The sequence below is a fragment of the Tyto alba genome, unplaced genomic scaffold (genome assembly GCF_018691265.1).
Source record: "Tyto alba isolate M040663 unplaced genomic scaffold, T.alba_DEE_v4.0 Super-Scaffold_9, whole genome shotgun sequence".
Classification (NCBI taxonomy): domain Eukaryota; kingdom Metazoa; phylum Chordata; class Aves; order Strigiformes; family Tytonidae; genus Tyto; species Tyto alba.
The window spans coordinates 32,394,728-32,419,155 of NW_024881330.1; the positions used below are offsets into that span (position 1 = coordinate 32,394,728).

Sequence of the window (24,428 nt, forward strand, 5' to 3'; positions counted from 1 at the left end):
TGGGGGATGAGAAACATAAACAGCCTTTTACTCTGCTAAAATTAACAGCACTTATTTTCCATCACAAAGAGATGTGTTTCAAAAACCAGCAAAGGCCTCCATAATTGTTTTAAAAACAAAAGAAAACAAGAGGAGAAATAGAAGAAACAGGTACAAAATAGAGAGGAAAGGCTGAAATGAATTTTATTTCACAACACAGAGTTAAGGAGGAGGAAAGTATACTGAAATAAAGAAAAGCACTGAAGGAGAATAAGGAAACCCAACATTTTAGTGTACTGTAATTACTTATTCCACTATTGCCTTGTTCTGTGACATTTTATTGATGATGTTTCATGGATCATCAATGAAGTAACAATACAAAAAGCCCTAGAATCTTATTTCCTTCTGGTTGTGTTAGATTGACAGTAACTAGTCCATTACAAAGGGGCAACTAGTTCAGCCTGAAGACCTGATGCAAGAGCAAAGGGGGGAAAAATAATTAAAAAAAAAAAAGATCAATAATAATGTGTTAACTTTGAAAGGAACACCAAGTGAAACAAATTAATAAATAATTAGTTTAAGTGTAACAGTATTTTCAAAGCAAATGGACTACTTCTGTTACCAAGAAGATAGGGCATTTGACAGCTAATAAGACAGCGAGGCATTCAGCATCCAAACAGTAAAAGGTGAGAGTTAATATTACACTAATGAGCCACAAGCATACTGCTGGCTTGGTTTTTATTAACACTAATAAATGAGCTCATAATACTGATCAGAAATGTTTTTTTTCTCCACACATCTCACAAAAGAATTTCAGGTGACAAGTACTATGATACATATGGTAGAAACAAACAGCTGTGGCCACAAAGATGTTTTGTTAACTGATGACTAATATATTCAGGAAGCAATCACACTATTCATTAGTAAAAGTTTACAAACATTAAAAAGTGCATAACATTTGAAACCAACAACAACACAAAAATATATATAATATATATACTATATATAAAGAACGTGTCATCGCCTTCTGTTAATAAAAGAAAACAAATCTTCTAACTTTGTGATTGGTGCTTACGTGATTGCCATGGTTTACTAGCCAGTCACTCTCATTACTCACCTTAGTCACTCAGCGGTGTGGTGGCCTCATGTCTACTGGGGCAGGATGGGGGGAAGGGAATCAATCAACATAGCTACTGCAGAATAGGTCATTCATTTGTAGATGTTTTAAGTAATCCCCTGGATGGAGAAGCTATTTTGGTATTTCGAGGAAGGTCCAGTTTGGGCTGTCATCTTGGAATAGATGAAAGGGGAAAAATCCAGTCTTTTGGGTGCTAGGTGCCAAGTCTCTCACTACCCTTTCCACCTCCTAGCCAAAGGGCTGCTGTAGCAGCTTCTAGCACTTGGCTTTACCTGGTGCATCAGTAACAGGCTACTGGCTCTGCAAACTCAACAGCCTGATCAACTGAGGCAAAGGCAAGGAATAGAAAAAATAGTCCCCCTGGCTGGATCCAACCCATGATCCACTAGTTGGACTATCCTGCAAGCTAAAACTCATTCCGGAATACGTACCTGGCAGTAACTTATGCCAGTTATTCTCCTGTGTGTAAACAAGGCCTACCTTTAACAACGTGAACCAGGAAAATCTCTAGCACCACGGAAATTGTTTGAATTTTAGCCCATACGAGGTTATAAATGTATTCTTAAAACTACCATGACAATAAAATACTTGGACTAACATTTTAAAAAAATATCTCAGAGAAAGATTAAGAAATTGGGAGTAAAATTAGAAAAATGGGGAAGAATAACATAACAGATTCAATTTGAGTCTCTGATATGCAACTAACTACAGGCAAGTGGCAAAACTGTACCAAGGACACAAAACACGCTGAAGTATTCACATTAACAAATCGTTTTGAAGGCTCATCTAGTAACAAATTAGAGTGTTGCTGAGTCATTTAGGTTTAGGCATAATCAATTTAGCGGTTGACGTTTTAAATCTATCATGTGCACAACACCACATTATGCAAAAAACCAGCCCTTTCAAAACGCGTGGTAGAAAAATTCACAGTAACAGAAATATTCTTCATAAGCAGTTGAGAAGGGGCAGTGTGGAGCATCTAAGTCATACAATACAAAAACCATTGTAAATAACAGAGCTGTAAAACAGACGCAAAGTTCTAAAAACAGTGCTTTCTTTACAGTTCTTTTAATGGGTGAACACTCTGGCCAGAGAATTTTAAACTCTGAGGATCACACAAACCTTCGCTTAAGATACACAATTAGATCCTCTGACGTTTCAAAGGCCATTTGCTACAAGATTTACACGTTCTAATTTTTAGAAGTGTTCCCATCAAGTAGTCATTATGAAGGGATCCATCTGATGACACTATCCCAAGAAATCAATACATGTTCAACCATTGCTAATGACAGAGGTAGAGAAAATTCTGTCTTCTGCCACAGCTTGCACCCCCATTTTTAGCATTGTGTTGAGTGGGTTCCAGCAGTGAAGACACATGCACTTTCTTTTCCACCGGCTTGCTCATGGAAACAAATCTGTTCCAGCATGCTCTTGTAGTCTGAAAACATCCAGCAGCTGGTCCAGTCGGTCAAAGTCGGATGTCAGCTTTCTTGCTTTGCTGCCTCCCCTTGGGCCTCCCCAGTTTGCTCACTTTGATTTCGTTGTGCATCTCCTTCTCCTTCTGTAATATACAAGAAAAGGACAAGTGATCCACCCAAAAATAAAGAGGTCTTGCTCTCAGAACCCCAACTGTTCATCCACCAGTCTCAAAACCAAAGCAAACGGAAACTGAAACTGAAGTCTTGCATTAAGTATAAAACCTTTTACTACTAAGATAGACATACTTTGCATCTCAAGAGACACCTTCATAACCAAATTCCTAGCTGCAATCACCAGTCATTTTAAGTACAGACTTAAAGTAGCTAGAAATGAAAGAATTTAACAAAAATAGTAGGGTATTTTTGACAATTTATTCACTGTGCTACTATGACAATGTATGAGAAGAAAACCTCATTACACCAAGTCTGAACAGTGTTTGCTTTAAAGAGATGCAACTTTAAAAAAAACGATAGTTGGTTAAAGCTGTGTTTGTTCTGTGTGTCCCTTTTCAGTACCATGCCCCACTGCACCCAGTCCAGCTGTCTCACTGCAAACCACAGAACGATCTGAGGAATAGAAAACATCTTACAGTGGCACAGTGAGCAGACAACTCATAAAGCCTGACTAAAAAAGGCATTGCCAATGGTCTACTAGTACCTATATGCAAAGTATTGTATTTCACCTAAAGATTAAAGGCCTAACAGGTTCAGACAGCTGGAAGCTAAGTGGAAGAAAGACAGAAGTCCCTGAACGCTGGACTCATTAGCTATAGATACATAATCAGGAATAATGTTAGGTAAGGAATAATGTTAAGATGCAAGCTGTCTCTTGTATCTTGCAAGGATTATGAGTAAGTTGTATTGCCCTTGCTTGATACAGTAGTTAAGCGAAGAAAATTCCATGGACTGAGTTGTAATGAGGTAGAAGTGCCTCTTAACTTTAATCTACAGATCTTTAGAATAAAGGCAGGTTTCTCAATACAGATGTTTATTGTTTCCCCATTTCAGATCACACTGTACATCTGCAGCTTTAGTTCTGTTTATAGAAATAAGCACCATAAACACCTTCTCTTTTCTATATAGAAGAAATGGCACATTGCTAATGAAAAAAAAAAGAAATTCTTTGCATTGCAAAGAACATTGCAAAAAGCTTAGATGTGATGGCTGTGTTTTGTGCATGCCCTGAGTATTTAGGCAGAAAAATGCCTCAGAAGGTATTGGTAATTACCAAATTCAGTCTGATGAAAAGTTGTATGAAAGGCTGATTAATCTATTAAACAGTGAGGTTTTTTTCTGTTCATTATAGATTGAATAACAAATAAAAAATTATTTTGCAAGGCGCTTTCTTAGAAAAGTCTTTATTTCTCAGTTTCATCTCCCGCATTACAAAGGATTCCTTCAGAATGGATCTACATGCATTTATTTCCTACTGACAGAAATCCCTTTTGCCCAAGTTGTCCAAACACTTTCTACAAAGCCTACTACATTTTTTCTGATACAGTAGAAGTCCAGATGAGTGGAATCTTATTTTTTTAATCCTTTTTATTCCTTTATGCCTGCTCTGTACACCATTCTGACTACTAGAAAGTCTTTAGTATCCCTCATACTATCTGGGCAAGTCAAGATTTCCTGAAAGAATTATTAAAAAAAAAAAAAAAAAAAAAAAAAAAGCCAAAACTGAAGAGAGAATAAAAACCTTGCAAAGTATTTGTGTTTAAGAGAAAAATCATCCTGGACAAAAGGCCAAACATTTCACTACCTAAATGTTAAATATAGTGCACAAAGATTCAGAGAAAGAGCACTAAGGTTCTAACACACCAATTCTTAAAAGATTTTCCCAACTCACTGAAAAAAATTCACTAGTGTAAATCCAATTAATCTATAATATGCTTTTGTCTTTCTGCTGGCAGAACTTTCCTACCAAAGTCCTTAAAATACGTTTACGGAAATAATTTTGCTTTTAAATTCTGTGAATCCCAAAACTGCCTAAGCACACTCTTGAACTATTCTTCCTTCAGAACATGATGACTATAAGGTCTTAAGACTAAGATTTGCGATTCTTACATGGCATTTTGAAACCAACAGGCAGTGTTAAAAAACTCCAAACCATATAGTATGATACTGTAAGGAGTTGGTAAGCTAGCAAGTTACTACTCTGCTAATATGCAGCTTTTAACTCATTTTTCTTCCTGTAACATTACTGACTCTTCAGTGCTTTATCAGTGTTCCCAATGCTTACACCTAAAACATTTCTACCGAGAACTAAAACCACTTTTAATCACAAATTTCTACAATCAGTCCTTCATTCCAGTTCTGTATGACTTCAAAGCCTCTGCTACCCCCAGTACAACTTTTATAAGGAAGTCTCCTTTCCACTTCTCCACCAAAATTGTGTTCTGTGGTGTATCTGCAGACACCTGGAAAACCAGCAGTTTGTTTTAGAGTTTAGACTTGCAGAGACTGGTCCTCGTTCTTCACTGAAATTTTTCCTTAGTGCTTTATTTAGCTATGATGATCTCAATATAAGTTTTCTTAAAATTGCATTGGCTTGCTTGAGAGAGAGTTGAGCAGGTGAGCTACCTGCTGATTTCCCTACTAAAATATTTCTTTTGCCTTCTGTCTTACTATTTTTGTTGCAGTTTCCTACTTATCAGATGTACACAGGATTACATTTACTAAAGTCAGATAAAATGCATTGCCACAGAGTACTTGGAAACTATATTTTGAAATTTGGTAAATATGTCCATTGCATAGATATTATAACAGGTTGTTAGCTTATTATGGACAAAGAACACTGGAAAAGTTGTCTGGAAGGGAGAGTATTATACACTAATTATATATATTATACATAATTATGCAGTAATTCTTGATTATCTGTCGTTGGCTCACCAATGAGTGGATTAACCAGCACTCACTTCAGGTATCAAATATTGCATGACAGAAAATCTGTGGTCTTTGAACAAGGCCTCACTGCTTAGTGCTATTCGAAGCTGTTGCTGTTCTTTATAGGAAATGTATCTACAGGCTTTTCAAAGTGAATGTACTAAATATGCTTGGGTAGCTTAATTTACATATGTTTTATAATAACTTCTTTTCTTTTTTTTTTTTTTTTTACCTGCATTATCCTACTCTGCCATTACTCCATACACTTGAAAGCAAAGGTACTTGCACTTTTGCAAGAAAATGTATATAGCTGTAATAAAAGAAAAAGGAAAAAAAAAAGAATCGAAACTTTGTGTCTATATAATTAGGTAGTACTTAGAACAAATTATTTGACATTCACCTTGAAAGAAGTAAGATATAATCCCCAAACGTGTTTTCCTCTTAATCCTGTCAGTTGTGATGCATGTATGCATCCTTTCTGCAGTAGTATATTCTGAACTGGAATCTGGGATGCAAAACACTTTTTAGCCTCTCTTTGGTTTTGGAAAGACATGATGGGATAATACACTAATACTCATGAATGATAACACAATGCATTTTGTAATATTCGTGGTTTGGAGGCTTTTATCTGGCACCTAGGTGTACAAATAATACAATATTTAAATGTATTTTCATTGTATCTAATTCAAACTGCAGAATTTCCTGGAGAAGTATGCAGGCGTTTTGTGTATCTACTACCTAAAGTAATTTTATGAGCAACTCTGTACACTTTCCTGCAATGATTAAGTTACTCAAGCTGCAAAAGAGGTCTTCAAGAAAAACTAAATAGACTCCTGATTATGTATTAAAAAATAGGCTAACAGTTATTTAAACCATTCTCATCACTACAGAACTAATTGCATGTACAAAATGCATGCCAATATCTATTACAGGCACAAAGTCACATTCTTTTTATAGGTCAGAAATGAACACTGTTCTGGCTTACAATCACTCCAACTGCTTAATTTAAAAAAATATGGATTATTTATATCTTCTAAGTGGACAAGATCAAAGACAATTTTGGTAAGTGTAAATTTGAGACTGAAGAAAATTAAAGCAAGAAGAAAGGTTGACATTATGCATTTCAAATGCCACCTACTTTATATTTTTGCAACATTTTACACATATCCCCACATTAAAATAAACAGACACACCTACACACACACTAATAAAGCTTTTCTTTTTAAATAGAAAAAAAATTAAAGGCCCTGCCCAGCTACAATTGCATGAATCTAGAGGCTATAGGCCCCAAACTGGCAAGTTCAGAAGGAATGACTTTGGATGTATATTAGTCTGAAAGCCAAAAAAAGAATCTCTCCATCCAAACAGCAGTACAACCACCCAAACGTCACGCTGCCCACAGCTGATTGACCAGTGATGAGGCTGCCTCTCAGACTCTTGGCATTGTCTCTCAGAAAAATATGTGCACAAACAGGTCAGCTGCTTGCAAACAATTTGTTCTTTGCTGCATTTGTTTTCTTCTGCTATTATTAAAATAAGCACGAAACCTCTTTCCTAAGATCTGAATAGGGCTCTCAAATACCTCTAAGATTCATTCATTAACCCCCACCCACGTAACATTAAAATAATTACATATATTACTATTTTTATTTAGTGTAAGGCCCTTCAGCCTATACTGTCCCTCCTTCCTCTCAACTGAAGGTGCACAACCAGCTAAAAAATTTTGGTAATATTAGAGGTGAAGTAAGATTTAGGATTGCATTAGTGCTAATCACCTTAAAAGAAGGAAAAGGTATTATCAGAAAGGGGAAGAAGACAATATACCCATAGACAAAGATCCAAGTAAAACAAGCAACAACACACTGCTACTGCTCTGTCCTCTGGCAGCTGAAAACAAAATTAACCTCCACAATAACCTTTCAAGCAGGTGCATGACTTCTACTACAGGCTTCAAGCCAGAGAACTTCCATTAAATGATGTTACGAGAGTTGGATCTTATAAAGACTTCCTTAATTTCCTCCTTACACTTGATTTTCCATAAAATCTGCCCTGGTATGGGCCCTGCCACTAGGCACTCACTGCAGAATGACTTTTTTTTTTTTCAGTAATGTGTTGCACTTGCAAATAACCACCCTTTCCGTTTATGAAATAAGGGCTTCTTATTGCAGGCAACCCAAGGTGATCAGAAAAAATATTTTTCTTGATGAGAGACAAGGGAATAATGCATGCACATAAAGCATGTTTTGTGTACCACTCTTTTAATTTTAGTTTTAAATAAATATAATAGAAGACCAAAATGTACTCACCTGCTTTGTTTATATCAAGCTCTGATAACTTTAAGGCTAGTTCACTAGAATTCCCACCAGGAGATGACACAAGTATGTCATGTAACGCATTTCTTCTACCTGTTCTTCCTGAAGCAATAAAGTCTGCATATGTAGATTCCACATCAGTCATTGCTAACAAATATCCACATAGCAGTACCTGGATGGGAGGGAAAAGAAAAAAAATAAGAACAACACTTAGACCACCATAAAAACAGGTGATGTTATGGAATGGAAATAGAGGAACTAGAGGGTTCTCATTGTGGAGTAGACTGGTTAAGCAGTAAGCAGCAAAAAAAGATGCCTCAGTCTCAAAATATAGAGAAATTAGAGAAGAAACAGAGTAGAAAGAAAAAAAGGTGTGTGGATTTTATGCAATCTGCATTCAAAAGTATTCTAAACAATTTCATTTTTCATACTTCATAAAATTCTAGCAAGTACTTCATAAAAGCAATGACCTCAGCAACATAATTTCTTTATAGAGCTGTCTCTGCTTTTAATATTAGCTGGGAAGTAGGAGGTAGGTAGGGGGTGGAACAAAGTTCTTTTCTGCACAAGAAGTAAAGCGTAAGGATCAAGAAAGTACAAATCGATAATGCTTTTGCACGCAGAACACTCTGCTTGTACACAGGCACAGCTATGTTTTATGTATTTTCCATTCTATTAGTATGATTAGTTTTGGCATTGTATATAGACCTCTTCAGACTCAGCTGATTTATTTTGGTGGGGTAGTTGCACCACAGCAAATTCATTACCATAAAGTCACTGAAACAGCGGAGACACGCTAACAGAGCAAGCAGAATAGCTAAACAATAGTGCAGAGGTTAGAAAGCAGTGCTCTGTAAGCTAGATATAAACTCAAAACTTCATTAGAAAATAATCATTTTTCATGTTATTATGGAATAATGTGATGATTTGCATTAATATATCTTTACAGATCTTTCAAGAAAACTCCTGTTTCAACCTCAGTAAGAGAAAGATTTCCATCCCTGCTAGAGTATCTGCTGTATCTGCTATAACTCTAATATGTTAGCGTTATTTTTTCTTTTTTTTTTTTTTTTTTAATTTATAGAATTGTAACCAGAGACCAGGGTGGGGGTGGGCCAGGCGGGAGGGGGAGGCGCTTTCGCTTGCTGAGCACACTGCTTTTACTGTAGTTCCATTTGTACTCATCTCAGGTTTCCTGCAAAAAGCTAGGCTACCATGCTTCAAATGTGGCTTCCCTCACATCCTACATTTGGATGTAGTAGGGGAATCAGGGAACCTTTCTGCTACAGCAGTACTCCAAAGAAAAGAAGCACTAGGGAACTGCTAAACAAAAACAGTAACCCCCATAGTTGTATGCTTCCTTCATTTCTAAGTATTTCTGAAATTTGCAGTATTTCTGTGGCTTTGCATAATGCAGAGAGAGGACATGGCCATAAGGGAAACACTGCACAGTTGCATACAGTGTGAAGCTTTAGCTATTATTACTAAAATAGCTGAAACTACATATTTGCATAGAGTGTACAAATCTTTTTAATCAGTTTCTACTGCTGTTGCTGGACACAGATGCAGCCCCCGAAGTCATCACAAACACTAACAGCAGCAAAAGATTCAGCTTTCTCTCTTCAAATAAAGAACATAAATTTTTAATAAACATTTTATTTTTAAAACAGATCTATAAAAGACAACAGCCAACATTTCCCCACCCTCAACTCTGAATAACTTAACAAATCCTGTCCATTCTTCATTCTAGTTCTTGCCTCTCCACATTCAGTCAGCTCTATGAGGATATGCATATGTCTGAGAAGCCATGAAAAGGGTTCTACACCGTATTTTATTTAGTCTAAATATAACTATATCAAGTATCACTGCAAACTGACTAGCTTATAAAGAAGTTCACTGCTTTCAATCTTAGGTGTCCCATGCCAAATGCTGAATGGCTGACAGGATAATTTTACTCCTATGAACAACCACTATGAAACAGGAAACTGCTGTAAAAAAAAAACAAAAACAAAACAAACAAACAAACAAACAAACAAACAAACAAACAAAAAACAAAACCCAACCAAAAAACAACTCATAAAACCTAACAAACAGACACCTAGAGAATGGAAAGAGGTCAGCACTGACTGACAGCCTGTCTGACACATAAAATAGTGTGCTTGCCTTTCACTTAACAGTTGCTTTCATGAGCATGAGAGCATGTGCATTTCTTCCCAGGAAGTGCCCCCTGCTTCAAACACTGCAAGAATACTGAAGCAAATGAGAAGCCCACCATTTGTCCTTTGCCCAGGGTGCAGACTTCACAATGCCAACTATATCAAGCATGTAGTAATGAAGCATATAATCTGCAAAGGTAAAGGGAAACAGGGAGGACTGTTGTGATAAGGTAAGAAAACAGCACAAGTTTTCAGACTTATCTGGCCTGCTCACTGAAGAGTACCATCCAGCAAAATCAGAAGATAAAAGATTATAAGTGAGACTTACATGAGCTATATTTGTTCATGCCTGTTATTGCAACTGGCCTGTAGAAAAGGAACTGCAAAACTTTAAAGTAATCAATGTACAGGGTTGGATTTTGTCATTAGTGTAGCACCAGTCCAAAGTTATCATAGCTATCACTCCTGCAAAGACATTAATTTCATTTTAGCATAGAAAAACAACCACAGGGAAGAATATTCTTTTGCTGCTCTGGAAACTGCATATCAGTGCATTGGGAACAGAATAGCAGAGAAGAGTATGACTGAAGCGGGACAAGCTAGAGGGCTGAAAGGCTGGCAAAATGAGCAATATTGTATTCCACGAGCAGTTCCCTAGACTGTACAAACTGCACTCCACAGAATACTCTTCTGTAAGATTATATTGTTCTTGAAATGTTCCATAAAACATGGAGAGCACCAGAGAAAATCTCAAGCTTATTTAATTTTAGCTGTGAAACAAGCTGTAAAGCCATAGGAAAATGTGCTTGTGGAGAATTTTATTTTAAATGTTCATTTCTATAGGCTCAATATGGCATTACTAACAACATTCTGATCAAAAAAGAATGTTACCAAACATACATTTATTAACAATTCCAAGTTTTCCTGTCTGCATCATCTCCTAAATATCAAACACCATTCTGTTTTGTATTGGCATTATCTTGAGACATTACTGCATAAATATGGAACTCCACTGACATCACTCGAGAGCTCCCCTTCCAATGAATGGCTCAGTGCCCAGCAGTCTGTACTTATTCACTGAACCACTCATTAAGGAATTACCATTCACTCCAAAAAACCTTTTTTTCCTCTGTCTCTGTGGAAGGAGTGGATTTTGATAATAATTCTGTGAAATGAATTGATATGATTATTCAAATTGTGAATAATTTGAATTTCCTAACTAATTGCATTAACAGATATTCCCGCATTAAAAATTGTGGTCACAGTCTCCCTAGTTCTACTAATTTTTTTTTTTTTTTTTAAATTGCAAAACCTGTATTCAGCTACACGGAATTGAATTAAAACAAGAAGGCTGCAATCCTCAGTGCTTCTGCCAACTGAACCAGCAAACTAAAGAAAGCAGTTCTGTGAGCATAAGGACTAATGAAACCTGCTGTCACAGGATTGGATTCCTTGGTAACTGATAAGATACTGTCCCATCTGAAGTCTCCCCCAGCTGTGCTTTGTCTTTCCCCCCAAGTAGAGTCATTTTGCCTGATAATGTGTTAGAGTTTGAAATACAGCCCTGGGGATTTTCATATGGCATCTTTCCTTTCCTCAGCTTCTTAGTTTTATAAAACTTCTAGACATGCGGGTATCTTGGACTTCTGTGTCTTTCCCCTCCCAACTCCTTCCCTCCAAAGAAAGTTGTGCTGAAAATTAGTTGGAAGCACTTAAAGAATTATAGAGAATAAGGAAGGTAGATAGGCATAGTTGCTATCTTGGATTTTAGCGAACGTAACAAGACATCTCTGTATTAGTAATGAGTATTTTGGGTAACATATACTTCTACTACTGCAAAAAGCCTACTTCTATATCCTGTTGAAACAAAGATGTTTTACAGGTAAAGAATCATAAGGAGTAGAATTAGAATCCAGAGAATGAAGGAAGAGAAAAGATGGATGACATGAACAGTATAATTTAATAGGTACAGAAAGAATCATTATTTGTGTTTTCAGAAAGTTCCCAGAATACTTCTTGATTTCTACAATCCAATCTCTGTGTTAAATCTTCTGTTTCTATGCTGTACATAACAAATCTTATTCCCCAAGTTTCTGAAGGTAACTGTCGAATTTCTACAACTGTTTTCCTCCTTCTATGCGCTTCGGGTTTATTGAAAGAACTCTTAAAAAAACCCCTAAGAAGTTAGTGATGGCTTCACAAATGACAATGCAATTTCATTGCATTCCATAATCATTCAGTGAAACCAAGTGTTACACAGTGCCATTGTTCTCAAGAATTTGAGAAGTGAAAGTACAGAGATCATGTGGCATACCAGTATGAATTAAAAATCAGTTGTCTATACAGTTTATGGGCTAGAAGTACCTAGGGTTGTTGAATTTAGTCTGTGTAAGGGACTAGCTACCTAAGAGGCCCAAACACATTTAAAGTACCTTCACTAATTGGTATTTATTATTATTATTAATTTTAAAAAGGAAGACAGAATAATTGCAGGCACTTGACACATGGCTTGTCTATAGGATTTCGCACATGTTCCTGACTAGCACATGAGAGCTGCCATTTTCTTGGCAAACCTGCAGTGTAAGACTAAGAGGTATGATCCTTCAACGTTTACTCCCAGTTCTTTCTCCATACATGCTTAATGATGGCTTTGAAGAAGGGATTTTCAAATAATACTCTCCCAGGCTTTGGCTGCTAAATGTTGTATCACGATCAGCACATTATTTAAATATAATTATCTATATTCAGCTTTCATAAGGGAACAAAAAAAAAAAAAAAAAAAGAGAGAACTTGTCATTTAATAGCACGTCTGTTTTAGAAAAGGTGTATAATTATGCTTTTAAAATAAATTTTGGTTCCAAATCTAGCCTTAGCTTAGAGACAGGGCTCTTTCCAGTGAGGAGATAGCTCTATTCCACAGCAACCTGTACCTAGATTCCCACCTCCATACATGGTCTACTATGTTGAAAGCAGGAACAGAGGAACAATTTAACAAAGGTATACTTCTTCCACAAGAGATTATAGCTGTTGTGCTATACAATAGTATTGCTTTTGCAGAGGCACAGATGAGCAAGAAAACAGCATTAACTCTTGAAAGCCAGTTAAAGGAAATATAAATGCCCATGCCACCTATTGTGCTAGACAGTACTTTAATCTGAACTTTGAAAATCCCTTATGTAATTTTGCCTGTCTGATGTTTCTGAAGTGACCACCTCTATGAAATAGTAATGTAGAACAGGTCACATAGTCTTTTGACAGTTAACGTTTTTACTGTGAACATTGTATATGTAGTACTCCTAGTACTAATAAGGTCTTAATGGAAATTAGTGGACAATTCAACTGGTTAAACAAGGAAACAGAACAAAGAAAATGACCACCTATTTTTTTTTTTTTTAACCAGAAAAAAAATTAAAAGCTGTTTTAAATATGCAATAAAAAAGCACTATGAAGTTGGATATCCTCCAGCTCATAACCTCTACAAAGAGATCATTCACCAAGACAGTTAATAGGTTTTCCTTCTGCATTATCTAAGTTATATTTTACCTAAGGAGGTCTAGAGAACTAAAAGCCAAATAGTTAAATTCTTACTATGCTATTCCTCAGGCAAATTTCATTATGCCCATGACAGTAAGGATTTGGTCTCTCATCTACCACTTAATTTCAGTTCACAAATTCAGTTTTGTCTTCCACTATTCCATACAACTGTGCAGTGAAATAACAGCAGCAAATAAAAAAAAGCAAACATAATCAATAAAGCAATGCTACAGAGACCTGCAGAGAATGGAAGAGGGTGAGCTACCATCTACTATCACTAGTTGCTTCTCAACCTAAAGAGAATACTGAGTGGCAAACAAAATGTGTTTGAGAAAAGAGGCATCCATTGCTGTGTGACTTTTTACTTGCAGTCGGTGAATGGGCCTCTTGGCTTCTGAAGGGAAGGAGAGAGTTAAAGCATCAGTTTTCAGGATGTTCCGATACCCTCTACGAACAGCTATGTCCATTGCTATAGCACCCCATAACCATAAAGATGGGTAAGGGCCTTTAAGCAAGATGGGAGCTGAAAAGCTCCTCACGTGACACACATCTGGCAGCCCTGTGAGCATTCCCACCTCCATCTGAGCTGTGGGAAAGTTGATATCAGGGTTCTGGGAGCATGGGGCCACGTATGCGGCACTGCCGTTTATTTGTTTAGAGTGGTGTTGTGCTCCAAACCAAGGAGCAGGGTTAATACAATACTGAACAAGTACAATGTTTTGTTCAGAAGGAATGGTTTCAGCCTTTGGGGAAAGCCTGTCCACTGGGGCCTCTGTAAGGCAATCCAGCAGCACTCTTTTTGGAACAGAGAAATAACATGAGAGGCAAGCCCATAGAAGACTATGAAGACACAAAATACGCCCCTCAACAGGAAAGAGAAGCAATTTCTCAGCTGCTGGATTACTGGAAATCCCAGTCTATTGAGGATTCATAATAGACTGGCAGCTTGAAAATGCTATGCACAAAAAAAGAAAATAATTTCTTCAGAAATATAGAGTAGATGTCTGCTCAGCATCAGGGTGCTTAGTAGAAGGGAGGGGGGAAGTTGTGTGGCCTTTGCTCGTGAAGCACCTCTATCTTCCCAACCTTGTCCTTAATTCAGGATTCATGGTATAAGCAAGTTTGTTCTCTCAGACACTTATGTCAACAAGTGCCAGCCTGCACTGCCAGTACTTTAAAGGTATTGATCAACACAATTCTCATTAGAAAACATAGCTGAGTCTCTGATGTCTATTCTTTAGAGAACTTGTTACAAGCACTGTAGTGACTATTTTTGTAACAACCAGGTCTCCTCTATTCACTGCCACATACAACAGCATGTATATGGCTTTATGGGGAAAAAAGAACAAAACACCAAACAGTCATCATGAGTAGTCTGCAAATGCTTTGGGCCAAGCTGCTGTAAGCCACTGTAATCCTTACAGTCAACCTTCAACTGAAAAAAAAAATATAGGTTTAGCCAACTTTTAACTGAAGGTCTGATAGCAAAATAGTTCTGTGAATTACCTGCAGACCAGCATGAGCCTTCTAAGAAATCAATGTTACAAAGGTGACAATGTGGAAGCCACTCAGATAAAGGGTTTTCTATTAAACAGGTTTCCAGTTTTTGGCAGAAACTTAATGCTGTTGAAGGGGCTAAGAATAAGACCCACTGGAATAATTTTAAATGGCTGTGTACACATATGTAGGTAGATACCTATATGAGGCAATTCATCTGATCCATATTAAGCATTTGTTTTAGAATTTATGCAACTAGCAACTTCAGTGTGCTTATCTCTTCCTACTGAATAGAAAAAAATAAAAAAGTCTAGAAGGTGAGCAGAGATCTTTATTATACATACATTAAGTCAGGTGACATTAATCTTACTTTAGATGACCTAAAAGGATTCTGGTCCGTTGAGTTTTTCAATTCAGCATATATAAAATGTTTATCCACATAAGACCTATTCACCTCAATATATTTTTTTTTTCCCCTGGAGATATACATCTTGTTAGTACTAGTGATTTCGAGGTCAAAGCAAAAAAAGACTTAATTGCCATTAAAAAAAAAAAAAATCAAACAAGAAATGGCACACAGGCAGTATGAAGTACATTTTGTGTACTTTCACAGTTAAATGGGAACCGGCTGTGTTTTTTAAGAAATAGCTCCATGGTGCAAAGCAACCTTCATTCATTTTTAAGGACTGAAATACTGAGCTGAACTATAGATTTGAATGGCTAAACATCCCTAAGTAATTTATTATAGTTGGTGCTATTCCTAACAGTGAACCATGAAACTAACATGAAGATTCATGATCTTTAGCTAGTTACAGGCCAACAAATGTAGACCATTTCTTTCATATTAATATATTCCCAAACTGATAAAATACATAGTTTTGTTATGCTAGGGTAAGAACTAATGTGAGCCTTGCTCTTAATTATTTTAAAATTACAGTAAAGGTAATGGCTAGGGAGAAGGGATTAGCTAACACTTGCCAAGACTTACCTATGCATGTGCTTGGTTGGGGGAATATGATGGAATTACAAAACCACAATATGGTCATGAAGAATCAGATTTCAGATGGGGAAATATCGTCCAAAAGGGTAGTCTGTCTGGAGGACAAAACCAGGAAGAAGAAAAAGCAGATGGAGACTGGGAGAAAGCAGCAATTGCCTTAGAGAACTCAGAGTTCAGTTACAGAAAACAGTTAAGCCTGTACAACCAGAAAGATAGCTTCAACTGTGGTGGACCCCTCCAGCTGCTCTACCAAGAGGTATCTGGTAGACTAACTGGACTTAAGGACTTCATGGCAGGGCCACTGGTTTGCACGAGGGGCTTGGCTCACTGCAAAGACATTTTACGGGAGGGAAGGGAAAACCTCAGACATCTTACAGTGGAAAGATAACCTCGTCAGGTGCTGAATAGTATTTTATACTAATTCTTTGTATGGCATTTTTGTTTTTACTAGTCACTAAAAAGACTACTTTTAACATTGTAGAGCCTATTTACTAAGAAAACAGAGATCACTTTCCTCCTCCTGGAGGATTCCATCTTAAATATTTTAATTTTCCATCCTTGGAATGCAGAGTATTTCCATTGATTACTGCTGAACCAAGATCTAACACAATTATGGCACATACTCTGTTTCTAGGCAATACTCATATCATTACAATACCCATTTTCCTCTGAAATTGCAATGCATTAGGTTATCTTAGAAGACCTTTCTTCTTATCTCACTGCAAGAGATTTGGCTTAATAGAGTTATCCTTCCTAAAGTTTGCATTTTCTGATGTTCTGCGTTCTGACAATTTGATTGATATGTTTACAGCATCTGTAACAGCAGTTTGTAGGTAACAAAAGCATTTCAAATGGAAAACATGCAGTTAGAACAGGAAAAAGAAAACATCCAGATAACAGTATCATGACAGCATTTAAAACTTAGGCTATACATTACCCTATGTGGACAGGAGGGTGCACCAGCATTTTCATAAGGTTTCTTCCAGACCTGTTTGCTAAGATTCTTCAGTGTTTCAGTACAAAGTATAGTCTAGCTATCAAGTATTCAAGGTATCTAAATGCTCCACAGTTTAGCAACCTTTAAACTCTTCCTTACTAGTCCGGTGAAGTTCCCACTGACTGGAACAGGAGAAACATAACCCCCATTTTTAAAAGGGTTAAAAAAAGAAGACCCAGGGAACCCACGCACAAATACAGGCAGGGTGAAGAATGCATTGAGGACAGCCCTGCAGAGAAGGACTTGGGGGTATTAGTGGATGGAAAACTGACTGTGAGCTAGCAATGTGCACTTGCAGCCCAGAAAGGCAACTGTATCCTGGGCTGCATCAAGAGAAGTGTGGCCAGCAGGTCGAGGGAGGGGATTCTACCCCTCTACTCCACTCTCATGAGATCCCACCTGGAGTACTGTATCCAGCTCTGGGGCCCCCAACATAAGAAAGACATGGACCTGCAAGAGTGAGTCCAGAGGAGGGACACAAAGATGATCAGGCGACTGGAGCACCTTCACTATGAGGCCAGGCTGAGAGAGTTGGGGGTGTTCAGCCTGGAGAAGCGAAGGCTTCGGAGAGACTTTACAGCAGCCTTCCAGTGCCTAAAGGGGGCTACAGGGAAGGTGGGGAGGGACTTTTTACAAGGGCATGTAGTGACAGGACAAGGGGTAATGGTTTTAAGATGAAAGAAGGTAGATTTATATTAGACATATGGAAGTTCTTTCCTGTGAGGGTGGTGAGACCCTGGCCCAGGGTGCCCAGAGCAGCTGTGGCTGCCCCCTCCCTGGAAGGGTTCAAGGCCAGGTTGGACGGGGCTGGGAGCAACCTGGTCGGGTGGAAGGTGTCCCTATCCACGGCAGGGGGGTTGGAGCAGATGCAACATTGGTTGTATTATATATCTTTTCAGCATCTTCTGGTAGAATAGCTCAACAGTCTGCATGTGACTACCTTTTAAAATCATGCAGTCATGACTCATCATGAAAGTATGTGTTGCAGCATCCAGAACTGAGGAACTTGAGCTTATCATTGTTTCTTCTTGGACAGTGTCAAAGACAGTACTGGAAGGACAGGATTTGCCTTGATAGCAAGATCATTCACAACTGTATGTTACTAAATATTAAATATTGGTTCCTACATTTGCTTTTAATAAAATCAATTACTTCTTGAAAAGACAAAGCTACTATAGTATAATATGCTTCTGTTAAGGCCTCACATTTCACAAGCAAGCTTGGAGTTTCCCAAGAATATACCCAGTGACACCATACTTTTCAGTATTTACAAAGATAAATACCACTGGGCCAGCCTAGAGACCTGTGAATATAAGACAAGCTGCTTTTTAGTAATGTAAGTATTTGAACCCCTTTGTGCCACAATACATTAATCGGTATTTCATTCATGGTATATTCGGTCAACTTTTTGGCTCATCAATAATAAATTAACTTTTCCATGCAAATTTTTTCCCATGGCAGGCATTTAACATCTACTTTACATTTGAATTAGTTTTCCTAGACACTAGACATTCTGCCTTTCTTTTAATTACTATCTAGAAGCTACAAAAAAAGCACAAATTGGCTGACAGCATTTCAGTTTTTGTAGCTTAAAAGCAGTTCAATTTCTTATACCTCACCCAATAAATTCACATTTTATACTGTGTATCATTTCACTTTGGTTTCTCTTAGTCTCAGGCTTATATTTTTCAAGGTTTTCATCCTTTTTGCATTCTGCTCCCATGTGTACACTGACTACTTTAGAGTCTACGGACTGCCTGGTTCTGTTGCTATGCAACCGCATAGCCTACTTAGGGCTTCCTGAAATAATTGTCTCAACGTGCTTTTTTTAGACTTGTTTCCAGCAGGAATACTTTACTGTTTCTTTATAATGGACCACTGATATTAGTACCAAAGTATTAGATAGTTGTCACCTGGGAAGTTTTGGTAACTACCTAAGATGACAAAAAACAATGTTACTGCTTGCAAAACTCAGGACATACCTCCTGCATTAGCACAGGGAAGTAAATATTGCTATACGTTTGTCAGATGTTCTCCAGGTATGAGTACCACGTATTTAAAAGGGGAAAAAAAAAATCTTAATTGTTCTTTGTCTTACTCTATTTCATTCAAGGGGGAAAAAAGTTTTCTACTTAATCTAGAATATGGCACCAGTCATGAAAAACAATCCCTCTTTATATGAAGTCTATTATAAATTTAATCAACTGAAGGAACATATATGCAAATATTCCATATTGCAATTCATTTTAAAATAAGTTGATTTCAGAAGTCTGTAGGACAAGGTTCCACATTTTAAAAATCACATTAACAGATGCCATGAACTGGGGCTGTATTTGTTTTTTTCAGGTACCTTTAAGCAGCCCCTGAGAAACTGTCCTGTGAAACAATCTTTCCAGCCTCAAACAGCATTTTTCTTGTTACAACCTTTTAGTGCTGCTGCTGCAAGGGTGGACCAATATGTTTTGTTTTTTTCTTGCTGGCTTATTTGGGAATCTTAATTCATTTCTGTAACAGTATGTAGAGCAACATAAATACAGGGCTCTTGTTAAGGCATAAATCAACTCTAGAGGGCCAAATGCCTTACTACGCACCAGGCTGAGGGGTCAAAGGAAGGTCTAATGGTAGAAAAGAGATTTTAATGAAAGAAAATATTTTTCCTCATATTCTTTTCTTTCCGTTGTCCATCTTAGCATGCTTAGCAGCAGTTGTGTCTGTGGAGAGCTGTGTGTCAGTCCAGAATTGAAGCAGAGAGAAGAAGGATGTTTCTTAGATACAGAGAAAATAGGAACAAGGTTTAAATTAAGGCCCTTGAAGAGGCAGGTACACCTGCAGTATGTTAAAGGGAGAGAGGGAAGAGAACAGCAATTTCATATTGTTTGCAAGATCTCAAGTCTTAAAGATGACTGTTTCTTAAACAGAGAAGACTGTGGTAGGCACAGGAATGGGCTTCTCAAAAATAAATGCATGAGGTGGTATAAAGGGGTAATTTTCCATATCCATATGCATAGCAGCCAAGCTATCCAAGAACATGATTCAGCAAGGTTTAGTGAGTGTGACTCTTCCAGCATGATGCATTTCAAGTCTCTATTCTTTAAAACCACATAAAAAGTACAGCTCAGACTCAAATCATTATCAATACTGTTCTGAAAGCAAAGAGGTTGAGACCTGAATAGCAGCAACATTTGGAAAGATCTCCTTTATGGTAAACAAACAGTCTGAAACCTGAAAATGATGCAAGACCAGCTGGAGTAATTAAAAGCATTAATAAGTAAGTCTTTTATCATAGGGAAATCCCTTAGTATGTTCAGTTTGCATTTTACACTTTGCAGTATTTATGGGCATTTAAAAGACAGGTCAAATAATTTCTAACATAAAAAGACAAAAAGAAAGCCCTCACATTTGCCATGGTAAGTTTGAAGATGGGAACCTTTCTGACCTCTTTTGCATGTCCACATTTAAAAAAGGATCTAATTAAGCAAAGAGGAAAAAAGCATTAATGAACAACCCTTCTTCCTGAATAGTACTTTGTGACCTGGGATCATTTTGAACACTTGGGACTGAAAATCTGCACTTCAGAGCTGTCCTTAACAATACTGACAAGCTTCCGTGTGCTGGTACCAGATGGAAACTAAAAAATGGCTTGCATATACTAATATTTAATTAGCAGTTGTGATGCATTATACAATCTGTCCATGACACTCATATTTAAGATGCATTTCTAGATGCAAACCAAGGTACCCTGACAAATATGATACCCAACAGCAATTGAGGAAGATATAGGCTCTGCAAACCACAGCTTCTTAAAATCAGTGCTAGTTACAGCTTTCAATCCGAGGGTCAAATATTGCTTTTGTCCCCAGCTCAAATACTTCTTATTCCTCTCATGTCCCAGTTCTTCATCTAAAAGAAAAAAGGGCCAAATGGAGGAAGATAACAATGGGCAACTTACAAGAGGGTGTGGTGGAAGCATATATACAAAGTAGAATTTTCTTGACTCTCATAGAGCTCATTGAATTCAGCCAACCATAACAAATTGCTCAATCACTTTATGATATGGCTTATTAAAAAAGCATACAATAGACATTTTATAATCATGCCAAGAAAAGTTATCCAACCAAACTAACACATATTTTCTGCAGCTTAAGCTCTTAGTTCTAGCTCGCAACTCTTCCTTTCACAGCAGTTTGCTGTAAGAAGTGTTAGAAAAGCCTAGGAAGAATCTGAACATACAGTTCTTCCAACATGCATAAAAACAACAAAATGCAGTAAAGTGCAAGCCATGTTTTTCTGCATATGAGCATAAACACACAGGAATGAACAGAAACAGAAGAACTTACAGAAACCCTTACTACTGTACAAAGTTCCTGAGAAGAACTCATGTTGTCAGACTACACGAGTACTTCCATATTAGACTTGAATAGGTTACCTGACCCCTCAGAGGCCATGCAAAGCACAGATACCCTCCTTTTTTCTACATGCTGGGGTATTGTGGATAATGAAAGGAAGTACTAGCTGTCTGCTGATAGTAAGAATGCATAGGTAGGCAGAAGATTTCCTAAGACTTCCAATTCTGAAATCCTGTCAAAGGGAAAAACCTCTCAATAAGAATAATCACCCACAGATGTGATGTTCTCTATACCAATTTCCTCCATAAAATGCAAGCTGCAGGTATAGCTGATGAAGAAAATAACTGTATAGAAGTTGTTGTTCCAAATCTAAAGCAACAAGAAAACACATACATATCTCATAGTCACTACACAAGTGTCTTGTTCAAGTAAAAAGTAAACTTTAGAAATAAAGAGAATACAAGAATTAAGTAATTGAGAACCAATAAAGAGAAAAGACCTATCGGCAGACCACAGTAAGAAAGTGCATAAAAATAAATCTAAGTGGACTCTAAGACTGAGCAGGAAAAAACAATCAACATAAAGTGTCTTCTGGCAAAGAAGAAAAAGAAACCTCCTTTATAACTGTTATTTCTCCTGGCAAAGATCTTGGGATGCTGACAGCTAGCTGTAAGCCTCTACCCCATCACAACTAAAGCTGTCCATCTTTGGACCTAGGTGAACTTGAAAAGGACCATAACACCAGAGAAAACTAGTAGGTAACTGGAAGGTTTTCTATACAACAGTGTTCAGAGAACTTTGAGAACTACCTCATCTATCCATGTAAATATACATAGGTATACCTGCTGAGATGGTACCATTAAATATTCACTCCATCTGCATAGCTGCTTGCATCTTGACATACTTACCAGTAGAGCCTCTGAGCTTAGTAGATCTTCTATAAACTGTAGAAGTGCCTCATATTCCAAATGTTTGTCTATTTAAAAAAAGTTATCATTTGTTACCTAAAATAATTAGCTTTAAAGAACCACCTGTGGTGAGTTGATCCTGGCTGGCTGCTCTCTCACTCCCCCTCAACAGGACAGGGGGAGAAAATGAGATGAAAGAGCCAGTGGGTCAAGATAATGACAGGGAGATCTGTTACCAATTACCAGCACTGGCAAAACAGAATCAACTTGGGGAAAATTAATTTATTGCCAGTTAAATTAGGTTTGGATAGTGAGAAACAAAGACAAGTTAAAACAACACCTTCCCTCCACTCCCTTCTTTTTACCAGGCTCCACTTCACTCCTTCAGTTCCTGACTACTCCACCTCCTCCCCACCACCCAGCAGCCCAGGGGGATGGGGAATGGGAGAGTGCAGTCAGGTCAGTCCAAAACGGTTCCTCTCTGCTCCTCCTTCCTCCTCACGCTTTTCCCCTGCTCCAGCACTGGTCCCTCTCCCCAGGCTGCAGTTCCTTCAGGAAATACCAGGTAGCTCCGGTGTGGCACATACTGTCAGGTCACACCTGCTCCACTGTGTTGTCCCCCATAGGCTGCGGAGGAATCTCTGTGCCAGTGCCTGCAGCACCTCCTCTTCCTCCTCCTCCTTCTCTTTCTTCAACCTTTGTGTTCCCTCTACTGTTTCTCACTCTTTTTATTTCCTCCTCCTCTACACGTGTGGCGGGTTTTTTCCCCTTTCTTAAATATGTTCTCCCAGAGGTGCCCCCGTCCTGGCTGAAGGGCCGTGCCCTGCGGCGGGTGGGCTGGAGCAGCCCCGGCCTCCCCTCACCGCCCCCGCCCTGCAGCCCCTCACTGCCAACACTGGACACCGACACCCCATACACTCACCAGTAAAATTCGTATTCATCGTGAGATACTAAGTGCATATGAATGGCCATGAGAAGCACTTCCTACGCTTTCCAGCATCTTCCTTATACTTCACTAATTGCTGAGACTGCCCTTCGGTCAATTTCTTTCACTTAAGACTGGGAAATCAGAGGCACATGATGATCTCATCCGTTACATGCCCCTGATATCTCACAGCTGATACGAGGCAGTCTCTTTCCAAGCAAAGCCTATGTGGCAAGTATGTTAATACCACAAGAAACAGATAAGGCACTGTTATCTATTTGCCAGTCTTTACCATCACAGTCCAAGAAAATCTCAGTGCTCTCAAAGATCGTGATCACTGTAGCCATGACTTATAGATGCCAGAAGCAATGTGTTTTTCCCCAAGAACAAAGCCTTTGGTTTATGTGAGAGAGGACAAGGAATCTTTTATCTGTTATTTAAAATAACTTAAGCATGAGATTAGCTTTGATATTTTTAGGTTTCTGTAACAGGAAAAGCAGAGGAGGAGTACATACCAGCTTTTCAAGCCTATAGGCTACTTCCAAGAAAGCATTAATTATAGAAACAAAATTACAAATTGTTTCAAGATCACACCACATTGTTCAGCTGAATTAGTGCCTCTCAGAAGAGCAAGAAGCGCCAAGGATGAAAGCACATTGAAAGAGGTGACATGTTTGTTTGTGAGTTTACTCTAAGCATTGATTAGCTTGTTTAAAAAGTAAATATTCCAGAAGAACAATAGGTAAAAAGACACTTGCCCATGTGCAAGTAACATGCCAAGTTCATGTGACTAAACACCGTATGTAGAGACTTGTATTTTCAGTTTCAGGTGAACAACATATACTACAAAGGACCTCATGCTTCAGAAATTGTTAAGAACCAACCTTTTAAAAAAGGTATCTTGGGATAAGTAATGAAATAAATTAGCAAACCCAAGCCTCTTATCACTTATGAAAATTTGACTTAATGTAATGTAATGTTGAAATGTAGGACACCAAGACCTGAAGTTGCTGAAAAAAAATTTTTATTTCAGCTGAGTCAAAAATTTACCCATACTGTAAAAAACATTAAGGGGTGGGGGGGAGAAGCCAAAGACATTTTTTCTTTCAAACACTAAGCAATTAATGCCCACACTTTCTAGCATGACTATTTACACTGGATTAAAAGCTTCACTGGGCATGCGCTTCAGAGGCAACCTTTAGGTAAGTAAATTTTAACTTTTAGTTCAATGTCTGAAATTTGCCATCCCAACCACCAAAAGTGATCTTTTCCACC

At 37.9% G+C, this 24,428-nt stretch overlaps 1 protein-coding gene across 7 annotated transcripts in view; it reads right to left on the reverse strand.

Moving 5' to 3' along the window:
* Nucleotides 1-700: 700 nt before the first annotated feature.
* The window catches only part of PKIA (cAMP-dependent protein kinase inhibitor alpha), a 44,346-nt gene continuing 20,618 nt past the window's right edge, over nt 701-24,428 (reverse strand). For 4 of the 7 annotated variants that reach the window (XM_042785971.1, XM_042785972.1, XM_042785975.1 and 1 more), the window contains 2 exons: nt 7,785-7,962; nt 701-2,678 (listed from right to left, as the gene is read on the reverse strand). In XM_042785971.1, the coding sequence (XP_042641905.1) occupies nt 2,599-2,678; nt 7,785-7,935 (231 nt within the window). In that variant the 5' untranslated portion in view covers nt 7,936-7,962 and the 3' untranslated portion in view covers nt 701-2,598. Of the gene's footprint in view, nt 2,679-7,784; nt 7,963-15,965; nt 16,073-24,428 lie in introns of all 7 variants that reach the window. The other 3 variants (XM_042785974.1, XM_042785970.1, XM_042785973.1) reach the window with 1 other exon arrangement.